Source organism: Python bivittatus, unplaced genomic scaffold (genome assembly GCF_059951505.1).
Source record: "Python bivittatus isolate LINGU-HERP-01145 unplaced genomic scaffold, Pbiv_v1 ctg000530_np1212, whole genome shotgun sequence".
NCBI lineage: Eukaryota > Metazoa > Chordata > Lepidosauria > Squamata > Pythonidae > Python > Python bivittatus.
The window spans coordinates 4,707,136-4,731,942 of NW_028277085.1; the positions used below are offsets into that span (position 1 = coordinate 4,707,136).

Here is a 24,807-nt window from a genome sequence, read left to right on the forward strand (position 1 = left end):
CTCAGTAATTGATTAATCGATTATGTGCCATCAAGTTGGTATGGACTCTCAGCATCCACATAGATAGATCTTCTCCATGAAGATCTGACCCTAACCTGGTCCTTCAGGTCTTCCAACAGTGCCCCCATTGCCCGTGTAACTGAGCCCATCCACCTTGCTGCTGGTCCGCCTCTTCTTCTCTTCCCTTCCACCTTTCCCAGCATTAGAGCCTTCTCCAGAGAGCTGGGTCTTCACAAAATGTGTCTGAAGTAGGATCATTTGACCCTGGTCCTTCATGCCTCAAGTGAGAACTCTGGGTTGATTTTTTTGAGGATCAATCAGTTTGTTTTCTTGGCTGTCCAGGGTATTCTTGGAAGTCTAACCCACTATCCAAGTTCAAAACCTGAGACAGTTCATCAGGACTGGCTGATATGAATGTTTTATGCCAGTACTTTGCCATCTACATTGGCTGCCAGTCCACTTCCCGACCCAATTCACAGTGCTGTTTTTGACTTTTAAGGCCTCAATGGCTTAAGATCGGGTTACCTGAAGGAGCGGCTTCTCCCACGTTTATCTACCTATCAGCCTTCCCAGGTTGACCAGACAGGAAACACAACCAGATGAGCTAATTCTACTTTATTGTAAAGCTACATTAACAGAATCTTGCAAGTCTGAAAGTACAAATCTCCCATCATCTCCTTTACAGCCCAAGAAGTTAGGGAGGGTCCCTTCTGAGCCTCTTTCTCCACCCATTATGCAATTGTGGGCTATGCCCTCTCTTATCTGACCGTTCCCTAGGCAGCATCTCTTCACCCTGTTTTTCAAGGTCTTTCTCACATATTACTACATCGCCAGACTTTAAGGTTGTCTAACAGCACTCTCCTCCAGGCCCCCTCCCCAAAGGAGGCAAAGTGGGCCTCTCCAAGCAGGAGAGCTTTTCTATGGTAGCCCCCCATTTATGGCATACCTTCCCCTAAGAGGCCCAACTGGCACTCACATTAGCATCATTTCAGCATCGGATGAAGACCTTTCCATTTACATTTTCCATTGACTTTGAATTCTCTTTTTTAAAAAATCATATCGTTTTAGGGTTTGTGCGCCTTGCTGCTGCCTAGTTTATATGGTGTTTTTATTTTGCATTTGACTGGATTGTACATGCTTTTATTCAAATTGTTGGGTTTTTAAAATGTGTTTTAGTGTGTTCCCAGAGAGGTTCAGCTGTTGGGTGGCATAAATACACACACACATAAATAAGTAAATGTATTTTAAAGTGGTTTTGGCTCAGTTATCTATTGAGCAAATGTGTTGTATCGGCTCCAGACACATTGAAGAAAAGTGGGGAATCAATGTTTTAAATATTTTAAGAAGTACAATAATAACAGAATAGCACAATCCTAGTCAATACAACATAGCATTACAAAATGGTTAAGCTGTTGTTATGGTCACAATATGACGTCAGCCACTTTGGATTCCTGGGAGGAAGATCTGAAATAAATACTTTAATTAATATTTGTACTTCTCTCCCTTCCTCTTCCAATACTGGTGTCAACCATCCAGCCATTCAGGAGTCTCTCCAATGCTGTAGGACATTTGAGGGCTCCAGAAGCTGAGTGTCTTCTGGAGGCCCAGCAACCCCCGAGCCTTGGATTCTCCAAAAATGACTGGACTACTGGAGCACACTTCCTCTCTAACCATTAGCCACCATTGCTGGGGCTGATGGGAACAGGAGTGATTCCACACCTGGGAGACCAGTGGGTGAGAAAAATTTGGATGATAGCCACCTCCAAAACAGATCGCACAGTTTGGGCTCCTGAGATCAAAGGCGACTGGTTTACCAAGTCTTATCCCAGCATTTCAGGAAATATAATATAAACGGTATTTGACAATGAGTGGCAGTGTCTTTAGTCAAAACAGCTTTTGACATCTCTGTTTTGGCTTGCAGCCCTAGGTGCTTTAGAACTTCCTTTGTTTATAAAAGATTTAACAGAGAGTCTTCAGAATAATAGCCTTTTTGGTTATTATTTATACAAGATAAGGTTAAAGTTCCTCTCAAGCCAAGCTCAGCTCTTAGTGAATTCATGAACGCATTTGTGAAGTTTCCTTTGGCAGCAGAACAGAAATGGATTGCCACTGCCTTCTCCTAGGGTATTTTTTTCAACTCTCCAATTTAAACTAAAGTCTTCAGGATGTCTTGATAGGTCTCCAAGCCAAGCATGAACCAGATCCTCCCCAGTTTAATGGCTGTAAAATTATATGAACTTACTACAATTAAGTTGGTCAAGAGTATAGGAAGAGGGTAGGACTGTGTAAAACAGCGAATTGGAATATCCAGTTTATCCATGTCAATAGAAAACTGTTCTGGTGTTCATGCTGGTGTGCATTTAAAGTTACAACTAACTTAAAAAATAGGATTGCATGCATGTAGTATGGATTTTTTATAGGAAGAAATTGAGGAATTCAGCTAATTCCCAGAGATGAGTGCTTATGATGTGGTCTGTGACTATAGGGAAGGCCTTTTGGCTAGAAATTTTCTCACATCTTGATTTTGCTTAGATAAACTCATTATTTTATGGAGCTGCTACTATTTTTTTCAGTATGTGCCCATGGTCTAGAAACTAAGGATCACAATAAAAATGGGCATTGTGAGCTCAAACTCTTATGTTTGCAAAAAGATTGTTGTTGCAAGAGGGGGGGAGGAAGACACCCCTTCCCTGTCATTTATACAACGGTCTGAAAAAGGGACCTGAACAAGAGGATTATAGAGACATTTGATGCTCCGCGACCTGCATAATCTTCTGCAGATGTTTTCCTCTTTCAAAGGCAGGCAAACTGACTTCAGTACAAACGAATGAATTACTCAGTACGATCCAAGCATTTACATAAGGCTGTGAGTGATAAAATCCATACAAATTCTTCTTTTTTTCTTTTGTGTGTTTCAATAGCAAGAGGAGCAGCAAAGCATACAGGGGTTAGATCACATTATGTGGCTCGGTCCCTCAAATGCAGACACCACCACACCAAGGTTACAAGATCTGACAAACTCCCTTCAATCACAGTTCTCCACAGAACCTGATTCCGCTATGAGAGCCCGTCTGGACACCCATTTGTAGTTGGGACCAGCAGTGAACTCTTCTCCTAAGGACTGACCACAACAAACCTCTTGTAAGGATAAGTCATTTCCATGGCCTTGGTGGGGGAAGGAAGCCATGGGGTCCAATTCCCTGGGCCTCAGACATGGAGAGGCCCCTACCAAAAGTCAAGATCTGAAAGGCTCAGTTGCAACAATATTGTTCATTCAAGTCAGTACAATGAATCGCAATGTATAAATCTTCCAAAAGAGATTTCAATGTTTTGTGGTTTTCCCCCTTTTCCAGCTCACCGTTGAGTTCAGTAGGCAAACGCAATGGAGGGAATCATGAGGGGGAACTCCAATTAATGCTCTGCTCCTGCAGCCTTTGAAAGGCTCTGGTCATTCAATGAGTCACTTCACAAAAGCACATTCCTCCTTCCAGGCTGTTCTTTACAGCCCAATTTCAGATACCCTGAACTTTTCTTTCCCTTATCCCTGTCTGTTTTCTCTTCTTTGGCTCTGAAGAGCGGCATGAAGTTGCTCCCAAAGGCTTCTCACGCAAACTTGGATAATCTTTAACCTGATTTTATCCTGCCTGGCCAGCAGATTCTGTCTCTTCTTGACCAGGTGATGATTACCCCAATGGTCCACCAAGGTCCAGAACCACTTCTGAATCAGGGGAAAGATTGTTGCCCAGGAACATAACTGGAGCTGGCTCTACCATTAGGCAGTTCTTTTTCATTCTTCTGAATCCTTAAGAAGGGACAATCTCTCCACTTCAGCAAACAAACTAACATCATTCTTTGTCTGAGTTTCCTTGAAGAAGACCAGCAGCTGGCTGGCTGGAAATGGAAGTCATCAAATACCACATTGACGGCAACTCACTCTGGCATGGTTCTGTAATGGGAAGAAGGAATAACCATGAGGAACAGGAGGAAGAGCTGCGGCCAAGACCATGGTCAGATCGAAGAAATCTGAGTCCGAAGCAGAAATGTCATTTGAGAAAGAGACTCAGAGTTGGCCCTCCCTAGTTCTCTTGAAGATAAAGGGAGGGAGGGGAAAACGCATTCAGACTTGCAAGGTTCTGTTGCTCTAAACTTATAATAAAAGGAGTATTAGCAAGCATGACTTTGGTTTTCCTAGTCTGAAGGGTTGACAGGTTCACACAGCACTGTGAGCCACCTTGGACCTTGTTTGCTTTTGGCTCAGCATCAGGCCTTACGGATTCACGTGTTGTGCAAACCCAGCCAACTGGACTTTATTAGATAAGCCCTATGTAAACAATGGTTGAATGCAAAAGAGAAATCCAGCCTCCTTCTCCACATTACCAGAAAAAAATCTGGAATGATCTTGGTAATCAAGAAGCACATTATTTATTACCTGGTTTTAGCCCAATACCATGAACTGGAGTATTTTCATTGGATTTTCTCCAGCTGGACTTGGCTATAGACAGATGTTTGTAGGTTAAATAATCATTTCCCAGGCTGGAGAGCATAAAGCACCTTCTCAAGATACAATGGCTTGTGAGAGAAAGAGCTAAAGGCATTTGGGAAAGAACTTTCAATTGTAGACTGCGTTGGCATCACTACTAGTTCTTAGTCCGCCTAATATTACCAGGTATTTATTGTCGGAGGCCAAGAAATGACTTTTTTTCTGGAATGTGGGCTGCCTTTAACTTTTGAATGGTGTTGGGATGGGGAAGGGGGAAGCCTACTCCCCAAAGCAAAGGTAGCCAGAAATCAGGAAAACCCTCCAATGTGGTTTAAGTTAATTACGAGGATATGAATTAAACACAGTTCACACGATTACTCTGCAGGTAAAATCATTTCAGAGTTAAACCTTACAATTGAATAACAATTTTTGGGAGGTTGCACCCAAAGTTTCCAGGATGGGGGAGGAAGGGAACATGTTATTTTGGGAATTCAGGTTGGGCAATCTTGTTGCAGGCAATCAGGTGGCAAACCTACAAACAATGATCTGGGTTTCAGTCTCTTGTGAAGACAGAGAGATTTATTTTCTTGAGCTATGAAAGCGCTGCATTCTCTTTCTTCCATTGGAAGATGCTGCATTTTGTCCTTCTCCAAGTCACTAGAAGATCAATGGGGTGCTTCCTATTTTACAGCATACGGTATAGGATAGGTGAGATCCTCCCTAGAAAAGGAAGAAAAAGGCTTGGCTACGTGTCTCTGGTGAAAGAATTTGATAGCTATGAAAATTGGCAATACTAACGTACCAATGTTTGTGACTGAATATGGCTCATGGGAGTTCTTCCTCATTTGATCTGCAAATTCTTCAGAAAGGCCTTTGCCCCACTTCTCCCCCAAATCTGTCCCTCTCCACAAATCTTGTATTTCTCCATGCCCTGATTCCTCCTTTTGGGATCTCCAAGATGCCTGGGCAAATGCAGGCCACCAATTCCTATCAGTTAAGTTTGAGAAGTCAATCAGATTCAATCCATGGCTTCATGTCAATCCAATCCAGTTCAAGTCATTGGGATTGAATTGATTTGGGAAAAGCTGCCCAGGAGGGGAGATGAAGATAAAGAGGTGCAGAGATATCCGATTTGAGTTTTGCTTTGATTTAGTATTTCAGTCAAATCCATCAGTGTTCACTTTGGAACTGATTCTCCAAAGTGACTCTTGGAACAGCCCTAGACTCTATTACTGCTTTTGCCTTCCTAATTGTACCTCCTGCCCCATCTTTTCTCTAATTTCAATAGAGTTTTGAAGACCACAGTATCCAGGTTTGCCATGTGGCTCACGGGAATCCTGGGTTCAGTTTCAACTACAGAGGTCCTAATTGCCCTGGCTGTTTTCTGTCTCCTCTTCATTGCCCTCCGGTCCTTCCAGGAACAGATTCCCCCAGGCCTAAAGAGAATCCCTGGACCATGGGGCTATCCCTTGATTGGCAACATGCTGGAAGTGAGGAAGAACCTCCACCTCAGTTTGACTCAAATGAGGCAGACCTACGGAGATATCATGATGATCCACATCGGGACAAAGCCAGTATTGGTGCTGAGTGGGTTGGAGACTATCAAGCAAGCATTAGTGAGGCAAGGAGAAGACTTCAGGGGACGCCCTGACCTTTACAGCTTCCGCCATGTGGCAGATGGCCAGAGCCTGGGTTTTAGCAGAGATTCTGGAGAGGTGTGGTTCGCTCGCCGGAAACTGGCCCAGAATGCCTTGAAAACCTTTGCTTCCTCACCCAGTCCCACCTCCTTCTCCACTTGCCTCTTGGAAGATCATGTCTCCAAGGAGGTCAACCATCTGATTACAAAACTGCAGGAGGTGATGCTTGCAAAGAACCGTCTTGACCCCTACCAGTACCTTGTGATCTCTGTGGCCAATGTGGTTTTAGCCCTATGTTTTGGCAAGCGTTATGACTACAATGATGAGGAACTCATTAGCATTGTGGACAACAACGAAGTGTTTCTGGAAACCACAGCCTCGGGAAGCCTTGCTGATTTCATCCCTGCTCTTCGGTATCTTCCAAACAGCAGCCTGAAAATGTATAAGATGTTCAATAAGCAGTTTACTCACTTCCTGCAGAAGAATGTTAAAGAGCATTATGAGAGCTTCAGAAAGGTAAGAAATTACACCCTTCTAGGTATACCAATTCTGACATCATTGGGGTTTGATAAATTCACCCCTATGATCAAAGTTAACCTGTTCTATACTCTTAATACAAATTCCAGTCAAAATCTGATGAAAAACCAGTTGTACTGGGGGTTTTTTCAATAAGAAATCAAACCTTTGCTTCATCTTCTCTTCTATGAAAAAATGATTCTTCTGTTCATTGTCTATCAACCTGGGCTTCCTAAAACAAAAGCTGGCCGTTCTTGATGTTGAATCTTATGTGGCGATTGCAAAGCCATCACAAATATTGTTGATCTTCTCTTTCAGGACCACATCCGCGACATCACTGATTCTCTGATTGAGGAAAGTCAAAAGCAGAAAGTGAAAATTCAGCTTCCATCTGGAAAAATTGTGAATCTTGTCAATGACATTTTTGGGGCTGGTAAGGTCTTCACCTGAGGGTCTAATCCAGTGTTTCTCAACCTGGGCAACTTTAAGATGAGTGGACCTCAGCTCTCAGAATTCCCCAGCCAGCTGGCTGGGGAGTTCTGGGAGTTGAAGTCCACTCAAAGTTGCTAAGGTTGAGAAACACTGGCCTAATCAAAATCAACCCCCTGGAGGACAAGTATTATAGATAAAATCAGCAGAATTTCCATGTTTTCTGTCACTGAATACTAGTGGTTGAACTACAGATTCTGCAGCTACAGATATCATTTCTATATCCTACTTAACAGCTTTTCTGTAATGGTCTGTGGGAATGACCTGGGGAGACAGGAGGGAGAGTGCAGGCCGGACAACTGGCACGTAAAGAATGTCTCAGCCCGCAGAAGGAGGGAGGGCATGGGAAGCATCTCAGAAGGGACCCTCCTCAGTTTTCCGGAGACTAAAAGGAAAGGTGGGGAGAAATACTTTCAATTGTGCAAGATTGATGTTAGCCCTGCAAAGTAGTCCGGACAAGAAGCACAACCAGAAGTCCTAGCTCTATCTTTATCGGTTACATTAACAGAATCTTGCAAGACTGAAAGTATTTCTCCCCACCTTTCCTTTTACTCTCCAGAAAACTGGGGAGGGTCCCTTCTGAGATGCTTCCCACGCCCTCCCTCCCTCTGTGGGCTGAGACACCCTTTACGCGCCGGTTGTCCGGCCTGCGCTCTCCCTCCTGTCTCCCCAGGTCATTCCCACAGACCATCACATTTTCATTGGCTTCTGAATGGCTGCTGTGGGATAGTGTGACACAACTGTCCTTTGGACTGATGCAGCAGGGTCCTTAGTTGCAAGGATTCCTTGCCTGGTCTGGATTTGATGGACCTTGAGTTCTTTCACTCTTCTGTCCCTGAGAAAAGGAATTTGTGGAAGCATCTGGCAAAAGCAAGTGAGACACGGTGCAAGACGAAGTTGTTTCTGATCTGCAACACCCTCTTTTTGTGTGTGTGTGTGTTGTGACAGGTTTCGGCACAGTGACTGTGGGGTTGTCCTGGTCCCTTATGTATCTCATCACTTATCCCGAAATTCAGAAGAAGATTCAGGAAGAACTAGGTAAGTTCCTTTCGTCCCCTGCAAGATAACCAATCTGGAACCGGGAGTTATTTTTCCCATGGTTTATTTATTTATTTGAATGTATTAGCCCCCCAACTCCAATGGACTCTTTGTTGAGCAAAACAACACGGTGGCTTTGCAAATTTATGCACAGCCATTGGGGGAACAAAGACCACCCAGACTATTACTTAAGTCACACCAAACACAGCCTTTGTCAATCCTACAAGGTAGGCCAGATGAAGAAACCAATCTTTGTGTGAACTAGGGAGGGGCTCATCTGAAACATTTTCTCAAATTAGTTTCTTGGCCTGGGCTCAAGCCCCTCTTATCTGACCATTGCTTTAGCAGTGGCTTTTCCTCCTATCCTTCAAGGCCATTCCCTATTCCCTCTACAACAGTGTTTCTCAACCTGAGCAACTTTAAGATGTGCGGACTTCAACTCCCGGAATTCCCCAGCCAGCCATGCTGGCTGGGGAATTCCGGGAGTTGAAGTCCACACACCTTAAAGTTGCTCAGGTTGAGAAACACTGCTCTTTAGCTTTAGAGATAGGGTCTTTCCATAGGAAGGGGGAGATCCCTGATTTTTCCCCTCTGCATTCTAGATGTGACCATTGGCAGAGAACGGAAGCCACGATTGTCTGATCGATCCTTGTTACCTTACACAGAAGCGTTTATCCTCGAAATATTCAGGCACACTTCCTTTGTGCCATTTACAATCCCCCACTGGTAAGTCCCAAATTCCAGAGAGAAAGATATGAGTCCAAGCAAGTCCCTGAAACCACATTGAGTCAGGCTGGATTCTCACCATTCATGGATTCTCATGACTTGGTATGGAACATTCAGCATTCCAACAAAACGTTAGGAAGAAACGGTGTACAGAGTGGGCAAGGCAAGGACTGTCTTTCAGTCTTCCAAAAGCTGAACAGAACGGGACCCAATTTGGTGTGGGGGGAGAGGACCATAAAAGATCAGGGTGGGGGCTACCAAGAAAACCATCCCCCAAGGGCATCTTCATGGGAGAGAGATTTGAACCATGGGCTTATAATGATGGCAACTGTGATGGAATGGAATTATGAAGGCCAGGCTCAGGGAGATAAACATTTTCTTAGCTTGCCAGAACCGTGTGGGAGGAACAAGAGGATAAGATTGGCACCTCCCTGAGGAATTCACACTGTTGTGGCTGGAGGACTTTGGGAGCTGGGGTTTTAGTCTGGGAAGATTCTTGCTAGAGGTTGTAGCTAATAAACATAGCTGGACTGAATTGGCATTGTCTCTTGGAGTTCCTTGGGCTAGGCCTGATATCAACTCCTCCATTCTAAGCCCCTCCCTGTCCCTCCTGGTCACGTGACCTGGAGTGGACAGTATGCAGTCCACCCCAGGCTTCTCAGAGCACCCATTCAAACAACCCCCCAAAAGATGCAACAGGCTACTTTGTTCCACAGAAGAAATGCCTCTACTGACCATTTTTGTTCCAGGGGTTGGAAAGAATTCCAGAAGCCGGGGTCTGCAGGCTACCTTGTTCCACTCCCCTCCCCACTCCCCCCAAAACAGGAGCATGCTCCTAGTTCTTGTGACTGTGAACAGAAATGTTGGAAATGTAATGGGTGTTTCTTCTAGTCACTTTCTAAAGACAGAAAAGGTCTAGATATGATGTCCATAACTCCTGTGCACCAACCTTGGATGATGATAACTCTGTTGAGTCCCGACTGTATCAGTATGACCAGTTTCTTTGAAGGCGTGGGATTTATAGTCTGCAATGTGGGGAGGACATTACGAATTTGTCCAACATTTGTATAAGAACACCATTTTTGTTCCAGGGGTTGGAAAGAATTCCAGAAGCCAGGCTACCTTGTTCCACTCCATAAAGGCCACTCTAGATCCACAAAACCAGTGTTTCTCAACCTGGGCAATTTTGCTGGCTGGGGAATTCTGGGAGTTGAAGTCCACAAGTCTTAAAGCTGCCCAGGTTGAGAAACACTTCACTAGACCATATCCTCTAATAATCATATTTAGAAATTTCTGGTTTGGAAATTCACCTCCATTCCATAACCGTTAAGCACACTTGAGACCCATCTTCCTTTTTCCCAGCCTGGCACACTCCTTGCTGGCTTTGAAAAATAAACTTATATTTTCTCTCTTTCTTTTCAGCACCACCAGAGATACCGTCTTGAACGGCTATTTCATTCCAAAGGACCTCTGCATCTTTATCAATCAGTGGCAAGTCAATCACGATGAGTAAGTAGTGAGTGCTCATGGGTTCAACCACAGTTTGTTTAAGCATGGTGTGTGAACTCTCTGGATTCCTGCTAAGCCCAAATCAAGCAACCGTATTAAGGGTTGGTGTAACGTGTGAACTCAAGCCAGCAAACCCAGATGTTTCATTTCATGCATCCCCTTTCTAGGAATCTTTGGGAAGACCCCTCTGCCTTCATTCCCGAGCGTTTTCTCACAGCCAATGGGAAAGAAATCAACAAGGATGAAAGTGAGAAAATCCTGTTGTTCGGTATGGGGAGACGGCGGTGCATCGGAGAAGCCATCGCTCGAAGGGAGATCTTCCTTTTTTTGACCACTTTGCTGCAAGAAATGCAATTCAGCGTTCCTGATGGGGTGACAGTGGACCTGACCCCTCTCTATAGCCTCTCCATGATGCACAGGCGATGCGAGCACGTCCAAGTGAAACAGCGTTTTCCAGCAAGGATGGATTAATTGCAGAAAGGACAAATTGCCAGCCAGCCCGTTGAAGGAATCTCAGTCTTTTAGGTATATTTTTGTATAGTCTGTCTGGGGAAAAGCTGTGTATGAACCTAACCAAAGTTAGTAGCCATGTTTAAACCTAACCAAGGTCTTGGCCATCAGGATAGATGTCGTGGCTGTGATTTGTATTGCTACAACTATATACTAGGTGAAAAAAACCCTTTCTTTGTGGAATCCTTGTATTCCCACTATTCAACTTCATTGAATGACCTGGATTTCAGGCGTATTTTCTAAACCTCGATTCCTTCCACCCCTAGTCTTTTTTTTCCTAAACCAAAACGCCCCAAACTGTTCTGATAGAAAGCCTTCCTCTTAAGAAAGGGAAAACCAACCTTCCTTTGATTTCCAAACTTCTAAGGGAAGCATTCTCCACTATCTTGGCCATGATGGGTTTGGAACAATCAGGTCACCAAAACAAAGGAACCAAGCTGTTTTATTTCTGCTGTAATTTACCTTTCCAGTTCCGGAGGTAACTGGGTTGATTCAACAGCCAGGCTGGTAAGGTATGTGGGACTTTGCACGGATGCACATCGACACAGAAACTGAACGGCGGGTTGAGTAATGACTCTGGCCTTTGTCCAAGTCAAAATTGGAAAGGAGGCCTGCTGTTACTAGATGAGCACCAGCTTCTTTCTTATGTAACTGCTTGGTGGCCGACTGTCAGAAAATAAAACTTGATACGGTACAAGAGGATTTGAGACGTTCAAGAGTTTATCTACGAGAGAGGGAGGATCGGAAGTCAGGAAGGGAATTTTAGGAGGAGGAAGACGTTGTAAAAACCCACACTTTTCTTTAAGGTAGACTTTCTGGCCCCGGTGGCCTCTAAAGGGGCTGGACTGCACCTCCCATCGTCCCCTCTGAACATGGCTATTGGCTCTCCTGCTTAGACGGCCCAGAAGCATTCTTGGAAATCAGGAGGGGATGTTAGAAGCATCTTGGTTTGAAGTCTGAGAAACAATTAAATCAGACACACACTTTTTGTCCCCTCGTGTCCCAAGGCTCCCTCGTTCTTGGGGTAGGGACGTCAACGCTCTCTGGGGCTACCTAAAGAGGGCAAAAGGGGCAAAAAACTAGAGCAGTGTCAAGTCTACAAGGTCCAAACCCCAATTCAGAAGAATTCTCATGAAACCAGGCCTGGTTCAGATAAATACTCCTTTATTGGATGGTTTCTGCTTCTCTTCCTTACGCAGTTCTGCCTGCTCCCTGAGAGAGTTGCCAGTGACGCCGCTATGGCTTATTTCTTCCCAGGGGCCTTTTCTCCCCCATTTGTTTTCCCCAGCAGAGCATGAGGAATGAGGAGTTACACAAAACCAGCTCTTAATGGGCACATCTATCTCCTCTCACCTTTCAGCTCCTGCTTTTCTTTCAGAATAAAAGCGGCATTGTTAGCCTCCCTCTTTAACATCAAGTGCCTCGGAGGACCAACAGGCTGTCTGGATTCCAAATTCCGGGGTTGCCAGCCTGGATCAACAGCGCCACAGGCTGGTGGCTGGGGGCATGGCAGTTCATTCAGCTTCAAGCTTAAATTTGGAGGACAAGGAGCAACTCTGGAGGGGCCCAAGAAACTATACTCCTGTAATGTCACATAAGAACATAGGACATGGTCTAATCCTGCTCTTGACCACTGTTTAATATACATTAGTACAACCTAAGTTGGAAGTTGTGGATTTGCTGTATTCTCTCCACGTGTCTGAAGGGACCACAATTTAGTGAAGACCACACGCATGGGACGGATCAAACTAGAATCCAAAGTGGGCAGAACTTTGTGGGTGTCTCTTCCTCTTCCTTCTCAACCGGTGAGAACCGGCTTTCTTGACAGGCTTTGGAACTGATCGGGTACAGAGGGCTTTTGCATAAAAATAGCTGCATTTCCTTGATACTAACCTGGTTAGCATGGTCATTCACTCACCCACAGATGAGCCTTTGGCAGCTCTGCCTGGAGATGCCAAGAAGTTAAGGACTGAACCCAAGATCGCTGCCATGCAGAACATACCCTCTGCCCCAGAACGACACATTTTCCTGCAAGAGGTGGCATTGTAATTGTGAGGTCAGGTCATCCAAGGGCAATCAAATGATGCAAGAATGAAATGAAGTAAGTACGGTGGTCAGTAGTTTGTCCCCAGGCTGGAAAGGAGCAGAGAGATTGCCTCTGTGCACGCAAATTTTTAAGAAAGGTTTAAGGCCAGGGGCATCAAACTGGTCTTTCCAGTCACCTATACAGCTACCCAAAGGTGTGTGCGCGCACACACACATGCAAACTTGGGAGGGATGGCTGGGGACATGAGTCCAGGCCAGAGGCTTCTGGGTGCAAGCAGTTCATAGAATTTAGTCACATCATTTCTTTTGTTATGCATAAATATAAGCATCGACCTTCAACAGGCCAGGCCAGATTCACTCTGTTGCAACAGTACCCAGATAGCCATTCAAATTATTTATTAAACTTCTTATTGGCACAATCCCCAAAGTTTTCCAGGTGGTTGGCGAAGTTATAAATTAAAAGCCGAAAAACCATCCAATACAATGAATAAACAGCAGGGGAAAATGATGGCGAAGCTGAAAGGGATTAGAATGCAAGCATTGCAAATAAATCACTTCAAAAAACGGCCTTCAAACACTATTTAAAAAGAGAACAGGTAAAATTGAGAAGGGAATACTGCACTGAGGGTGCACCCCCATTAATTGGTGCTGGTCAGAGAGGCCAGTCAACTCTGTCAACTAATAAATAAATGAATCTATTCATTTTTGGAAACGGTGAGGGCTACTGATGGGGAATTTGCAGCAGCCTTCCGCAAGCCAACATTCTTCGGATGACCTGGACTCCAGACGGTCTGCTCAACCACACGGCCCTGATCCAAATCGGACGCTGCAACATGGGATTTGCAAGGGCGACGCGCTGCTTGGCCCCCAGAGTCAGCAAAGCTGGGCTGGATGGAGTCCCCCAGCCCGACCTCCCTTGCAGGGTGAATATTGCAGGGATGGGAGGGAGGAGGAGTGTCAGGTACGCTGCTTGGAGCTCCTGCAAGAAAGGTGGGATAGAAATCTAACAAACAGACCAGTAAAAACTATTCTGATCTGAGAAAGCATTAATGACACCGCCTATTGTATATCAGCCCAGGTAACTGCCTAAATCGGCGTTTGAAATAATACATATACTGATAGATCCAGTGTACAATTCTAAATTTCAAAGGAGGAAGATTAGGCTGACCTAAATATCACAATTACAGAGTCTCAAAAATCATTTGCCTTCTTCCTTTTCTGTCTTCCCCTTCTTCTTCCCCTTTTTTCTCTCTTTTCCTTCCCCTTCCTCTTTTTTCTCCTCCTCCTCTTCCCATTACCCCTTCCTCCCTCTTTTATTCATCATTTTTCTTCCCTTTTTTTCTTCTCCTTCTCCATCATCATCTCCTCTTCTTCTCCCTCCCCCTCTCCTTCTCTCCTCCCAAGAATTATGCAAAGAGCTCCATAACTATACCTGTTCTCTTCTGCTCATGAAAAAGCACTGAGTGAATGAATATATACATATACATATATATCTTTCTTCCTTCCTTCCTTCCTTCCTTCCTTCCTTCCTTCCTTCCTTCCTTCCTTCCTTCCTTCCTTCCAACTGGGGCAGATGTAATTCTGAGCAGAGACAACCGCAGCGGAGGAAAAGGTGTGTGGTGAGATGTAGAGGGCACAGGGCACCTCCCATTTTGGACACAGCAGTGCACAAGGTCTTTACGGCTGCCCAAATGCCACCAGGGATGAAGCCAAGGTGTGACTGCCAAGGGTGCTGTAGGAGGTGCTGTGGCATCATTTTCCCTCCGACTCCAAGGAGGATTGTTTATTTCATTAGTCTAAGTGAATCTGGCCCTACCATTTGTCACTGCCAAATTAAATATTTATTATTATTATTAATTTATACAGCCTTCTTAGTCATGCTTAACAAATAAATCCAAGCTGACTTAGGACAACGAATGCACTGATTAATTTTGCATAAATCTAAGGGGGAAGTAAGTTACATTGATTTTTTTAAGACAGAATGGGGACAAAATCCAGACCAATTCCATTGTTTTGCCCACACAGACATGCACAAACACACACTCCTTCTTTTGGCACTTAACATCAGGATCTCTTCTTGCCAGAGATGCTGGCATCTCTTCAGCCTCTTATTTTGCTAGCCAACAGGGTTATTTCCAATTTAATTAAAGATAATAATAAACGCAGCTGCAAAAGCTATTCGTCTTGAAAAGGGGAAGACACGTTGATCATGTCCAGCAGGCTTAAGTGAACTAACTAAACCAGATGATCGGAACAAGCAGTTTTGACCTTTGTTGCATCCGTATGGCGGAATCTCTGCATTGACTATAGAACTGAACAAATCATGGCTGTTTCGTATCCTGGATGTGCCTTGTGTTTATGGCAAATAATGTGTGTGGGCATGTGGGTTTTCTAGAGCAGAGCCCAAAGCTTCCTGCAAAAGGGTCTCCAGTCCCAGCTGATACTTGACCTGGGCAGCACATCCATTCAGAAACGAATCTGGTTCAGCTCAGCGAGACTTACCCAGTTTATTATTAGGTTTATATCCCAACTTTATGTTGTACAATTCAAGGTGGAACATATAAAGCTCCTTCTTCCTATTTCCTGCAGGACCCCCCCCTCCCCCCATGAGCAAGCCACTGGCCCAAAAGTCACCAGTTCTAGCAGGGAGGACCAGAACTCAGTCCAGCACCTTCCCCCCACCCCCACTGGCTCTTATCAAAAATGTTCATAGCAAATGTCTACAGATACCCCCAACCCTATTTGTGGCCCTTCCAGGGTTCCCCCTGTCCTCTAGAATGTGCTGCTGAAAATTGACTGCAAAAGAGTGATTTTTCAACAGTGGATTTCCCCCGCCCCCTTTCAACTGCAAAATAGGTGCAACTATTCTAAATAATATTAGCAAGCCTTCTCCCCAGATACATTCCCTGGAGAAAAAATGATGTCTCCCCCACCCCACCCCCATTGATAAGCAAACTTCTTCTCTCCCATCAGCAAGAGGAAGAAAAAGAGGCTTTGCTGTTTACAAAGCTCTTGCATTAAATGACTGGGCTACAGGCAGTCCTCGACTTACAACCACAATTGGGACCAGAACTGTCACTAAGTGATGTGGTCATTAAGTGAGTTGTGCCTGATTTTATGACCTTTTTTGTCATAATCGTTAAGCAAACCTGGCTTCTGCCATTGACTTTGCTTGTTAGAAGCCCCCTAGGAAGGTCACAAATGGTGACCACATGACCCAGGGATGCTGCAACTGTTATAAATGCGTGCCAGCTGCCAACCACCCAAATTTTGATTACCTGACCGCAGGGACACTGCAATGGTCGTAAGTGCGAGGACTGGTTGTAAGTCACTTTCTTCAGCACCGTTGTAACTTTGGTTGTTAAACAGATGATCGTAAATTAATGACTACCTATAAAATGAACTGAGTTTTCCAAAATGGCCAAGTATCTTGATGAAAGAAGACTGTTTGCGGCAGTGAGAAATGAAATCTGTATGCTTTGGGCCTGTGGAAATGCAGCGGTCATTGTTGGTCAAGGCTGTTAATAAAGGTAGCATTTTCTATTAATACATCTAGAAAACAAAATTACTGCAGCTAAAAATATAATGGGAAGGAAATGGCCTTGCAATTGCTCAATGACAGGTAGATGTTTAGGGGTTGACTCACCAGCTAGCTCACAAGAGAAATCCTCCAGGCCTGGAAGAATTCCATGGCAGCTCCTGAGGCAGGATGCAGAGGCTTGGCTTCAACGTTTTCCTTTCGAGGAATGAAAATTATAGGAAAACAAAAATCTGGTAGACTTCTTCTGCAGTAGGTGCTTGATTTAGGTTAAATTCCTTCTGGTTAAATTCTGTAAAGTCTCCCTCTTTGCTCGCATTCAAAGATTGCAGAGGGAGGTCACTCCTGGGCATAATCTGGCCCCAAACCCAGCCCAACTGGTGCTCAACCATCCTGGAACGCCATAGAGCAGCGTTTCCCAACCCGAGCAACTTTAAGACACGGACTTCAACTCCCAGAATTCCTCAGCCAGCATGGCCATTGCTAAGAATTCTAGGAGTTGAAGTCCACAGGTTGGGAAACACTACCCAGAGGCTTCTCCAAAGTCTTCCCCCCTCCCACGAATTTGAATTAAATGTGGGCAAAGATGTTTCTGCTTACCCCACTCTGTCCTATTAAAGGACATGACGGAAGGCAATGGACTGTCCTGCACGGAGGACTGTTAATAGATGGTCAAAACCTACCAGTTCTCACAAATCTTTGAGAGCCAGTACAATGTTGTGGTTTGGTGGTTCAGGTCCCCCTCCAGCTACCACATTTCCCTTGGTGACTTTGGGCCAGTCCTATTCTCTTAGCTCCACCAGCCTCAGAGAATGGTCCTTGGGAAAAAATTATTTATGTAGAAAACGTATATGGCCGCTGGTCTTACATACAGTGGTACCTCAGGTTACGAACGCCTCTGTTAACGAACTTTTCGGGTTACGACCAGCTCCGGCTGCAAAAATTTACCTCGGTTTGCGAACTCCGCCTCGGGGTACGAACAGGATACGTGGCCATTTTCCCTCCCGTGACACGGTCCACGGCCATTTTTCCGCCCCTGACATGTGGTCCGCGGCCATTTTTCCGCCCGACATGTGGTCTGCGGCCATTTTCCGCCCCTGACACGTGGTCCGCGGCCATTTTCCGCCCCTGGCACGTGGTCCGCGGCCATTTTCCACCCGACACGTGGTCCGCGGCCATTTTTCCGCCCCTGACACGTGGTCCGCGGCCATTTTTCCGCCCCTGACATGTGGTCCACAGCCATTTTCCGCCCCTGACACGTGGTCGTAGGGAGGGGGACTCTCCCTCCAAGCAATAGCCGCCTCTCTGTCCTCCACGCCAGAACGGATTAATGGTAATTACATTGAACCTTATGGGGAAATTTCCTTCAGGTTGCGACCAATTTGGGGTGCGACCAGAGTCACAGAACGAATTAAGTTCGTAAACCGAGGTTCCACTGTACATAACTCTGGGTTATGTACAAATCAATAATAACTATAAAAAAAACAACAACTCAGAACGCAGTGTTTCTCAACCTCAGCAAATTTTAAGACGTGTGGACTTCAGCTCCCAGAATTCCCCAGCCTGCGTGCTGGCTGGGGAATTCTGGGAGTTGAAGTCCACACATCTTAAAGTTGCTGAGGTTGAGAAATGCTGCCCTAACCAAAGTTAAAATAGTCCAATACCAAGAAAAAAGCAAAGCCGCGTATAACCCATTCACAAAAACGGGAGTTATATCCTGGACTTGCCTAATATCCAGCCCTAATACCTGGGGAGAAAGATCTTCAAAGCCAAGCAGGTCAGGCCTGTCCAAATCTCAGGAGGAGGCTGTTCCATAGGGCAGGCCCCATGGAGAGAACGGACAGAGAATGCTGTGCACGCCGTGTTTAGCTCCTGAAAAAAAAGGTGGGGTATGAATCTAATATATAATAAAAATCCGCTGACTCCTGCATTTTGACTTAAAAAAGATGGATGGATGGATGGATGGATGGATAGATAGATAGATAAGCTATTGGTGCTATTACCTGTTTTTTTTTATTTTTAAACATTTTTTGACTTAGTGGGCTGAAGTTTGCTCCCCCCCCAGCCAAGAGTACCCCTTTGATATAGCTGCTGATGGTGGCTTTTATTGATCCTAGATAGAAACCGGATAGAATATTTGCAGCCCCATTGCTAAAATGGGGACTTTAGGACAAAACAAGGGAAGGTCTAACATCCTGCTGGCTCTCCGTTCCTTTCAAAGTGGGTTCAAGGCCGTCTGGACACCGGTCAGTGTTTCTCTTGCATAAAATGGGCCACGAAAACAGACTAGGATTGAAAAAAGCCCCGATCTTGACTCTATCGAGTAAACCCACCTGCTGCAGTGCAAGAAAAGCCACTGGCTTAAAGAGGAGGTGCCCAGAGTTGCAGTTTTGACATCACTTTAGATCAGTGTTATTCAGACTTGGCCAGGTTGAGATGGGTGGACTTCCACTCCCAGAATTCCCCAGCCAGCATGGCTGGCTGGGGAATTCTGGGAGTGGAAGTCCACCCATCTCGACCTGGCCAAGTCTGAATAACACTGCTTTAGATAAACCCTCTCCAAACACACGCTCCCTAGAGTGGTTCTACTAGGATCCCCATAATCCCCAGCCAGGTCAGCCACCTCCTGTTAATTCAGATGGTATGTGCTCGGGTTAATAGACCCCAGGAAATGTTGATGCGGAATTATTTTCTCCAATTTTCAGGGCCCCATAAAGATGACGCGCCAGTTAGCAGATTTCCCCATCGCGCACAGCAATCCTCCCTTCCCACGCTGGCTGGGGCTGCTGGGGGTTGTAGTCCACCGACATCCGCAGAACCAACGCTTCGCTCTGCCCCTTGGGCGGCGAGGCGCCTCTGTCCTTGCCAGGTTTCGCCGCACACGCCGCCCCAACGCGTTTCCGGATGGCGCAGAGCCGCTCCGCCGCCCGCGCGGTACACGAGTCGCCCCTCCGCCGTGAGAACGAGGCCCCGAGAAGCCACCCAGCAGGAAGCCCGGAGGAGAGCGAGCGGCTGCTGGCGCGAGCTAGCCAGAAGGTGGCGCGATCCCTTCACCCAGTTCGCCGCCGCCGCCGCCGCTGGGAGGGGAACGGGGAAAAGGCGGGGGAAGGTAAGCGAGAAAGAAAGATTGGGCCGAGCTCCGGCAGCGCAGGCGCCGTAGGGCTGCGGGCGGGCTGCTCGGTGCTTCGTTCCCTGTAGCCAGCAGCAGGCCAGGCGAGCTCCCGAGCGGCGGGGCTGGGTCGAGAGAGAGACGGGAAGCAGAGAGAGGCCGCCGCCGCCGCCGCTTCCCCAGATCCCGCCGCTGCGCCCCCGCCGCCGGCCGCCTCCAGCTCGCGGCCACCGCAGGCGCTCGGAACCCGGGCGGCGCCAACGTTCCAGAGGCGAGCCGGCAACGTTCGAAATTGGAACCTTCGCAGCGGCCGCGGCGGCTACATTGTTTCCTTTTCTCCGCCCCCCTCCCTACCTTCCCCTGCCCCGCCTCGGGTCCCGCGCCCGCCTGTTCGCCCCCTTCTCTCTCCTCCCTGATCCCACCCCTTTTGTACCTCCCCGGCCTGGGAGCCTCGATCGTCGGCCCTGCGGCTCGAGACCCGAGGGTCACCCGCGCCCCCCCGCGCTGCATGGAATAACCGCAGCAGCCCGCTCGGATCAGGACAATCCGGCGAACCCCCGCTCCCCCCGCCCCGGGTCGGAAAGCGGAGGCAGAGCGGTGAGTAACGGAGACTCCCCGTCCCTTTCCACCTCCTCCCCATTGAGCGTACTTTTAGGGTGAATTTCCCCCGAAGTCTGTTCTGTTTGGGGAGAAAGACGAGCTTGGAGGGGCGCCCCTTTCTCCTCCTCCTCCTCCCCCTCCGCCTTTTCTCCGAAGTGGAAGCTCTGGGGAGAATCCATTTAAGCGGCTAGTCCCTCGGGAGTCGCCGTGGAGCGAGAGGGTTGCATTCCATCTATCCGCTGGGCAGGCCTGTCAAGGGACCTTCCAATGCCCAGCTTACGCCCCCCCCCTCCCTTGGAGGTCGCTAGGATCTGGCCGCATCTTCGGTGCTACCAGGAAACAGGGCGCCCTGCTGTTCATTTACATCTTTGGGGAATCCGAGGCTAGGCCTGTCACTTCCCTTCCGAGCGCCTTCTTCCGCCTGCATGTGGATCGGACGGCAGAGGGGCCGGAGGGTGCGAAAGAAAGAGGTGTTGCAGGGGAGGGGGGCAACCCTCTGGCTGGCTGTGTGATCTCGGGTGTTCCCCTCTTCCTCCTGCGAAGTCCCATTGGGGGGCTGGTTTCCAAGTGGAAGCCACAGGCAGCAGAGCGTGGGATGAGAGAGAGGAGAGGCCTTTGAGGGGCAGAGGAGTGGCCGCCGGACCTGAAAGTGGTCCTTTTAGGGAGCAAGAACCTTGCCCTGACAGTGGTGACAAAGCTGTGGTGGCCAAGGAGGCTTCCCCCTCCTCCTGTCTTCCTCGGAAGAAGTGAAACTTAATTGAAGCAGCTCCAGAGGATCGCAAGGTCCGTGGGAAGGCACCCCGTGGTCCACTGGCTCTTCTTGAGGCCAACAGCGTCCCAACAGCGTTGAGGCTTGGGGCAAAGATCTCAGACGTGGTTTGGGAGGGTAACACACCTTGGCCTTCAGGGGGTAAGCCCGCAAGCTCCCCTGGAGGGACATCCCCCTGGTGTTTGCCCTCCCACATGGTCTTCTATTTTTCTGAGCTGGAGCAAGCTTGGAGGAGAAATGGAGAAAGCTGGGGTTGATGGTGGTGGAAGCCAAGGCCGTGCGGATGGTGTGATAGCAGGCCCTTTGGCCTTTGTGTGGACGGGGGACCGTGGCGCTCACCTTCCCCAACGTGGGCGGACAGTGGCGCTACTGTGCTCATCAGCTGGGCAGGATTGGTTTGGATTCACAGTGCAGGGAGACAAGAAAGCTATTGATGGCCCCTGGTTGCGATCTTTCCTTTCTCCTCTGGCCGCCATCCGTGAGTCATATGGTAGCAACTGGACGAGGGGCGGTGCGCTCATTCAGCGCCTTGTCGCCAGGCCGTCCAGATGGATGGCAACTGCAAGAACGGAGGGAGCTTTGGGGGGAGTGCATGATTAGGTGAACTAAACTGAAAATAGCTAAAGATGGAGCGCTGAGGGCCACTTTAAGTTAGGTGGACTTCAACTCCCAGAATTCCCCAGCCTGCATCTTGCCAGGCCGTCCAGATGGATGACAAACGCAAGAACAGAGGGAGGCTTTGGGGGGAGCTGACAGATTATGAGAATTAAACTGAAAATAGCTGAAGATGGAGCGTTTAGGGCAGTGTGTCTCCACCTTAGCCACTTTAAGATAGGTGGACTTCAACTCCCAGAATTCCCCAGCCAGCCTGGCTGGGGAATTCTGGGAGTTGAAGTCCACCTATCTTAAAGTGGCTAAGGTGGAGAAACACTGGTTTAGGGGAGACCAGGCTGGTTGAAACATCCAGCAGCAGCTAGTTAAACCAGTTGCGGTACATCAGGAATCTGGTAGCACCTTTTCCGACTAACACATTTTATTGAAAGGCGGAAGCTATCACAAGAAGCTCATTCATAAAATGCATTAGTTGGAAAAGGTGCGACCTGATTTCTTTTGATTTTTGGCTACCGGAGACTCACACAGCTCTCCTCCTACAGGGTCGACAGTGGTAAGTGTTCAGGGTGAACCATGTTTTTGTGTAAATCCTGGCCAGGTCGGGCATAAGGTCCTTTCTTTTTTCTTTTTACCAGCAACCCAAAATGACATGTTGGAATGAATATACAGCATATAAGGAAAATAGATTCTCCTTGCTAGGTTATGGTGGGATTTGCCCAGGCTCCCAGAGTTCTATTGACTTTGGATAGCCCTCCAGGTGTTGTGAACTACAACTCCCAGCATTCCTCACTGCTGCATAAGTGGGCTTAGACTGCTGGATATGTATTGAGAAATGAAAGCAGTTAGCGGGCTAGCTTTGGATTGGCAGGGAGTCTGACCCTGCTCTGACATCAGAGCAGCTAAGCGAATCATACCAAGGAAAACAGGGTACGATCAGAAGAAAGTAAAACACAAAATGGGCAATGGAGGGATATTTCAAGAATGCTCATTGCTTGAATCATTAGATTAGGCTAGACTACCATGACAATGAGATGGCTGTCTTTTAACACTGAATAGTATTTTATGCTGGTGGATAGACCACGATCAAATTACTAGCACCTCCTCAGACATGCACAGTACTTTAAGTCATATTTTTCTACCGCCCAGAAAAGACTTTTAAGGGTCACAGAAAGGATCAGAAGGAAGAACAGATCTTTCCTAGCCCTAAAAGGAAATTACAAATCAGAAGTTGGAGATGCTTGATGTCTCCATCTGCCTATTGTAGGGAAGCAGCAAGGCTTGGTTTATTCATTTATTTATTAAATTTATGCAGCCGCCCATCTCACCTCAGGGACTGTTATCGAATGGTATTTGTGACCTGCTGCACCTGAGGGATCTAGGGCAAACACTTGCCCCCAACATCAGGCCACCAGAAATGTATTGGAATAAAAATATTCCGAGCCTGCAAAAACTCAGAGTTTCAGAAAAGTGCAAGGAGAGAGAATTTCAGAGCGGCGTGTCAGCCATTCTTGCACCCTCAGTGCTGGGCATCATTTGTGTAAGAATAAGATCCGGTGCTTTTCCGGACCTCTCCTTTGCTGGGCAAAAAGCAAATTGCCTCGTGTGTCTTGTTGAAGAAAGGTTATTTTTTAGACCATTTCTGAGGATGCTGAACACCGATTGCATTCTTTAGTCTCCTCTTTGCCAGTCCTTATTTTGTGCCCATGCTGAAGCATACTGAGGTGCCTTCATTCAGTGCTTTGTAACCCCTACCACTTGTGGCTTATTAGAGTGGCTTAGGGGGCCACAAAATCCAAGCGGAGAATCAGACTCATGGTCCATTTAGCAGAGGACCGTCTCCATCCATGGAGTCTTTGGGATCGTGACAGAAATCTTTGTCAGCTCTACTCAGTGATGTTAGAACAGTGTTTTTCAACCTTGGCCACTTGAAGATGGGTGGACTTCAACTCCCAGAATTCCCCAGCCAGCTCTCCTCAACCTGGCTGGGGAATTCTGGGAGTTGAAGTCCACCCATCTTCAAGCGGCCAAGGTCGAGAAACACTGTTGGAGATTTACTTCGAGGCCTTCAGCCTGTAAACATCTGCTCTGTTTTGACCAGTGATAATGGGTTGAGCATCACTTGGTATTCCTTAGAAGAAAGATGGGATATAAATATAATCAAGCAATGAATGAATAAGCATCAATGGCCCTGTGTCTTACCATACAGAATCTCTCACACACACCCCTAACTCGCACATCTGCTGATGTTGCCTTTTTTTTTTTTAATGCAGCTTGCTTCCTGTTTCCCACAAGCATTAGTAAGATGGGTTTTGAGAGATTCAAGCAGTGGCTTTTTAGATGGCATTCATTTGGCTGGGCTGGCCTCCTTGAATAATTTATATCAGTGCTTCTCTACCTCAGGAGCTTTCCACTGTGTGGACTTCAGCTCCCAGAATTCCCCAGCCAGGTGGAGGAGAAACACCGATTTATATGAAGGTGGAAGAAAAGAAGGCTAGTTCTCTGAAAGGAAATCAGCAGAATCATGTTTCTCCCTCCCTCCCTCCCTCTGTTCAAACCCTGCAGTTCTCCAATGTGGTCCTTTTTTTAAGAGTAAATCAAAATTGATAATAGCCATTGAGAGTAGCTTCCCCTGGTTGGGCACCCTCTGACTGGGATGAAGCCCCGGGCTCACAATTAGCCATGCTGGTTGGGAATTGGGGGAGTTCCATCTATGGTATCTGGAGGATTCCAAGGAGAAAAATGCAGAGCTAATAATATCTGGCAAGTAGAGAGCCAGTTTGGTGTAGTGGTGAAGGCACCAGGCTAGAAACCAGGAGACCATGAGTTTTAGTCCTGCCTTAGGCACAAAGCCAGCTGGGTGACCTTGGGCCAGTTACTCTCTCTCAGCCCTAGGAAGGACGCAATGGCAAACCACTTTTGAAATCTTGCCAAGAAAACTGCAGGGACTAGTCCAGGCAGTTGCCAATATTTTTTTGAGAGCCAGTTTGGTGTAGTGGTGAAGGCACCAGCCTAGAAACCAGGAGACCAACAGTTCTAGTCCCATCTTAGACATAAAGTCAACTGGGTGACCTTGGGCCAGTCACTTTCTCAACTCTAGGAAGGAGGCAATGGCAAACCACTTCCAAACTCTTGCCAAGAAAACTGCAGGGACCTGTCCAGGCGGTCACCAGGAGTCAACACTGACTTGAATTCACCAAAGAAAAAAGGCATTAAGATGCTGGCAAAGAA

The 24,807-nt window shown here is 47.0% G+C and overlaps 2 protein-coding genes and 1 long non-coding RNA gene across 4 annotated transcripts in view; 2 read left to right on the forward strand and 1 right to left on the reverse strand.

The window, feature by feature from the left end:
• The first annotated feature begins 4,513 nt into the window (after nt 1-4,513).
• Nucleotides 4,514-11,607, forward strand: LOC103062077 (cytochrome P450 1A5). The gene is made up of 7 exons (XM_015889350.3): nt 4,514-4,666; nt 5,769-6,633; nt 6,952-7,066; nt 8,071-8,160; nt 8,763-8,886; nt 10,309-10,395; nt 10,563-11,607. Exons 2-7 carry the CDS (start codon nt 5,800-5,802, stop codon nt 10,864-10,866), a joined length of 1,554 nt encoding a protein of 517 aa, XP_015744836.2. The 5' UTR covers nt 4,514-4,666; nt 5,769-5,799; the 3' UTR covers nt 10,867-11,607.
• A 97-nt stretch (nt 11,608-11,704) lies between these two features.
• On the reverse strand, nt 11,705-20,383 carry LOC148214784 (uncharacterized). Of its 2 annotated transcripts, XR_015797480.1 has the most exons (4): nt 20,248-20,383; nt 18,237-18,361; nt 16,598-16,687; nt 11,705-13,930 (listed from the first exon to the last, which is right to left on the reverse strand). It is a non-coding gene; the product is annotated as an uncharacterized LOC148214784 (long non-coding RNA). The 2 variants fall into 2 exon arrangements; XR_015797479.1 differs by lacking the exon at nt 20,248-20,383 and having other exon boundaries at nt 18,237-18,876.
• CSK (C-terminal Src kinase) overlaps nt 19,648-24,807 on the forward strand; it is a 40,743-nt gene continuing 35,583 nt past the window's right edge. The window contains exon 1 of the mRNA XM_007435589.4: nt 19,648-20,195. The gene's annotated coding sequence lies outside the window, so the exon portion shown is untranslated. The remainder of the gene's footprint in view (nt 20,196-24,807) is intronic.